We start from the raw sequence: 3851 nt of genomic DNA on the forward strand, positions 1-3851 counted from the left end.
CACAGAGATCCGCCTGCCTCTGCCTCCCGAGTGCTGGGATTAAAGGCGTGCGCCACCATCGCCCGGCTCTTTATGACATTTTCATGCGTGCATGTTAGTTCATTGAAACTAGACTAGAACTGATTCAGTGGTAGAGCACGAACAGTCCCAACAGGGTTCAACTCCCAGCACCATGCAAAAAACTGGGGGAGATAAACGTCCTAAAATCTGATATCTGGGATTATAAACCAGCACTCAGAAGGTGAAAGTCGGAGAATCGAAAGGGAAAACAAACAAAACCCAGAGACTGTACGCTGGGCTCTTGACTGCTAAGTGCTTTTGCTATTCATTTATTAATTTCCTCATTTTATCTGCACTGGTGTTTTGCCTGCATGTCTGTCTGTCTGTGAGGGTGTCAGATCCTCTGGAACTGGAGTTACAAATAGTTGTGGGCTGCCATGTAGGTGCTGGGAATTGAACCCAGATCCCCTGGAAGAGCTGACAGTGCTCTTAATTGTTGAGTCATCTCTCCAGCCCATTTTTTATTTTATTTTATTTTATTTTATTTTGGATTTTCTTCGAAACAGGGTTTTCCCGTAGTTTTTTTTTTGTTTTGGTTTGGTTTTTTTTTTTGTTTGTTTGTTTGTTTTTCGAGACAGGGAGAATTGAACTCAGGACCTTTGGAAGAGCAGGCAATGCTCTTAACCACTGAGCCATCTCTCCACCCCACCCCCCGTCCTGGAACTGGCTCTTGTAGACCAGGCTGGCCTCGAACTCACAGAGATCCTCCTGCCTCTGCCTCCTGAGTGCTGGGATAAATATTCACTTATTTATTATGTATAATAATCTGTCTATGTGTATGCTTGCAGGCCAGAAGAGGGCACCAGACCTCATTACAGGTGTGGTTGTGAGCCACCATGTGGTTGCTGGGAATTGAACTCAGGACGTTTGGAAGAGGCAGGCAATGCTCTTAACCACTGAGCCATCTCTCCAGCTCCCCCGAGTGCTGGGATTAAAGGCATGCGCCACCACCGCCCGGCTTATTTGTTTTTTTAACTGGGGCTGGTCTCAGCCTACTTCAGCTTCTGGAGCAGCTAGGCTTCCAGTGTGTGCTACCTCCCCACTCACTGCCAGAGCTTACACTGTACGTAGGTCACAGTCCTGACTGAGAGAAATTAGGCTTTACTCTTACTTAGATTTAGGGCTATGACTATGACTACTTTGACAATAAATATGTTAAACCTAAATAGTATCTGGGAGGTTTTTGTTTTGTTTTTTTTTTTCTTTTTTGAGACAGGTTGTTTTTTGTTTGTTTGTTTGTTTTGTTTTTTCTGTAGCCCTATCTGGCCTGGAACTTGCTTTGTAGACCTGTATGGCCTGGAACTCAGACCAGCCTGCCTCTGGTGTGCGCCATGGTGCCCGGCTGAAAACATTTTATTAACAAATTATCTGTTTATTCCTAGCAGGCTCTCCTTGCCCTTTCTCTGTGGACCCACCACCTCAGGACAGCTCTGATGCTCCTAACAGTCCCATAACGCTCCCCGCTCCTGAGTCTGAAGAGGGTACTGAGAACAAGGCGGAGGACAAGGTCCACCCCAGGAAGCAGAAGATCCGGACTGTGTTCTCTGACACCCAGCTGTGTGCGCTGAGGGACAGGTTTCAGAGGCAAAGGTACCTCAGCCTCCAGCAGATGCAAGAACTCTCTGCCATTCTGAACCTTAGCTATAAGCAGGTAAGGTTGGTTCTTTCCCGCCGGAATATAATATAACAGAACGAGGCTGATTTGCCAATGGGTGGAGTTAACACCTGGACGCCGCTCTAACCGAGGGCTATCCTTTCTCATGTTAGAAACCATACAGTTATGTGTGACTCGTGGTTCATATATTGTCCCCTTGAGTCCCGTCAGTTACTTATCTTCTACTTCATTCCTTGCACCCACCACCAGCTCCCAGGTCACAGTCTCACAATGCAGCCCCGACTGGTCTGAAACTTAATGTGTTAACCAAAATGGCGCCACGCTCACAGGTCTACCTGCCTCTTCCTCCCGGTGCTCAGATTAAAGCAGTCCCCACCACACCCAACATTTTATTATTTTAATTTGAACCAGGCACGACGGCACTTTGGGAAACAAATGAGGCTCCGTGAACCGCTGATTTTAAAAAAGAAAAACCAAATGCAGTAATCTCTTCATCAGCACATATACTAAAACTGGAGCAGTGTAGAGAAGAAGTTCAACCTAGATTCTTTTTGATTTTTTTCAAGACGGGGTTTCTCTGTGTAACAGCCCTAGCTGTCCTGGCACTCTCTATGTAGACCAGGTTGACCTGGAACTCACAGAGATCCGCCGGCCTCTGCCTCCCGAGTGCTGGGATTAAAGGTGAGCAGCGCCACCACTGCCCGGCTGTCTGCCTTTTAATGGTAAAGTTATAGACTGAAATGAAACGAATGGGAAGGCAGTGTGCGGCCAAACTCTCAGCACCCAAGATGGAGACAGAAGGCTCGGGAGGCCAGGCCAGCCTGGAGCTCAGCAAAACTCTCTCAATAAAAACATAGAAAAGCGCAAGGTGATGGGTGGCACGTGCCTTAATAGGGTTCATGTCGATAACTGTAGTGTATGTGAGGCCCTGGGGTCAATCCCTAGTACTATTCCCCCACCCCAAAGGAAAAAGAAAAGAAAAACTGAAATTTGTCCCCTGATCTCCATGTGTCCCCCTCCGTGCTAATTAAAAAAAAATATATTATTTTTAGAATTTATGAAGCTGGGCTCATCTGCATGTCTATGTATACGGGTGTTTTGCCTGTGTGTATGTCTGGGTATCGTATGTACAGTGCTCATTGGAGGTCAGAAGAGGGCACAGGTCCCCTGGGACTGGAGTCACCATGTGGGTGCCGCTGGGAATTGAACCTGCGTCCTCTGGGAGTGCTCTTGTCTGCATATTTTTTTTTAATATTTATTTATTTGTTTATTATGTATACAGTATTCTTCCTGCAGGCCTCATTACAGGTGGTTGTAAGCCACCATGTGGTTGCTGGGAATTGAACTCAGGACCTCTGGAAGAGCAGGCAATGCTCTTAACCTCTGAGCCATCTCTCCAGCCCCTTGTCTGCATCTCTTAAGTTTTAAAAAGCCCTGTCACTTTCTGCAGGTTAAAACCTGGTTCCAAAACCAAAGAATGAAATGTAAGCGATGGCAGAACAACCAATGGCCGAGGACTGGCAACAGCGTGACGCAGGTAACTGGATGTTTTACACATTTGCTTTTTGCCATCCCCACCCCACCCACTCCCTGCCGCATGGGTCAGCGCCATCTGTGGGCCGCCCACCTGAGGGTGTTGAGAGCCCACGCCCGTTTCCCGGGAAAGTAGTAGATTTGAACCACCGCTGTTCCTTTTCAGCCCTGTCCTGTTGTGTCTCTCTGTCTTTCTTCAATCCCGTTGCCCCTCCCATGCCCTCTCCCCGCTCAAGTGCTCAAGTCGTGATTGTTTGGTTGGAAGTATCACCCCAGCCCCTGGCATCCAATACCCAAAGAGCCTGGGGTGTTTAGATGGAAGCTCCACCCAAGCCCCCTACCCCGAGAAAGCCCACCAAACCCTCCTCAGAGCTGCTCAAGTCCACTCTCACAGGGTATTTACACAGCAACCCAGAGAACGAACAGGTGGTTTCCCGGTCTTCCCCATCTCCTCTCTTAGGGCCTAGAAGGTCACCTGGGACCGCTAGTATCCATTAAACCTGGGCTGTTTCTAATTGGGTTTGATTTGGTCTGATTTGGATTATTGCATTGGCAGAGAGGGTTGTTGGGTGGCAAAAGCTTTTCAGTGATCTTTTTTTTTTTTTTTTTTTGGTTTTTCGAGACAGGGTTTCTCTGGTTTTGG

General features: G+C 47.6%; 1 protein-coding gene across 1 annotated transcript in view; it reads left to right on the forward strand.

Moving 5' to 3' along the window:
- The window catches only part of Nanog (Nanog homeobox), a 6522-nt gene that overhangs the window by 1856 nt on the left and 815 nt on the right, over nt 1-3851 (forward strand). The window contains exons 2-3 of the mRNA XM_026788327.1: nt 1446-1711; nt 3126-3212. Of these exons, the coding sequence (XP_026644128.1) occupies nt 1446-1711; nt 3126-3212 (353 nt within the window). The remainder of the gene's footprint in view (nt 1-1445; nt 1712-3125; nt 3213-3851) is intronic.

Source organism: Microtus ochrogaster, unplaced genomic scaffold, assembly GCF_000317375.1.
Source record: "Microtus ochrogaster isolate Prairie Vole_2 unplaced genomic scaffold, MicOch1.0 UNK1, whole genome shotgun sequence".
NCBI classification, from domain to species: domain Eukaryota; kingdom Metazoa; phylum Chordata; class Mammalia; order Rodentia; family Cricetidae; genus Microtus; species Microtus ochrogaster.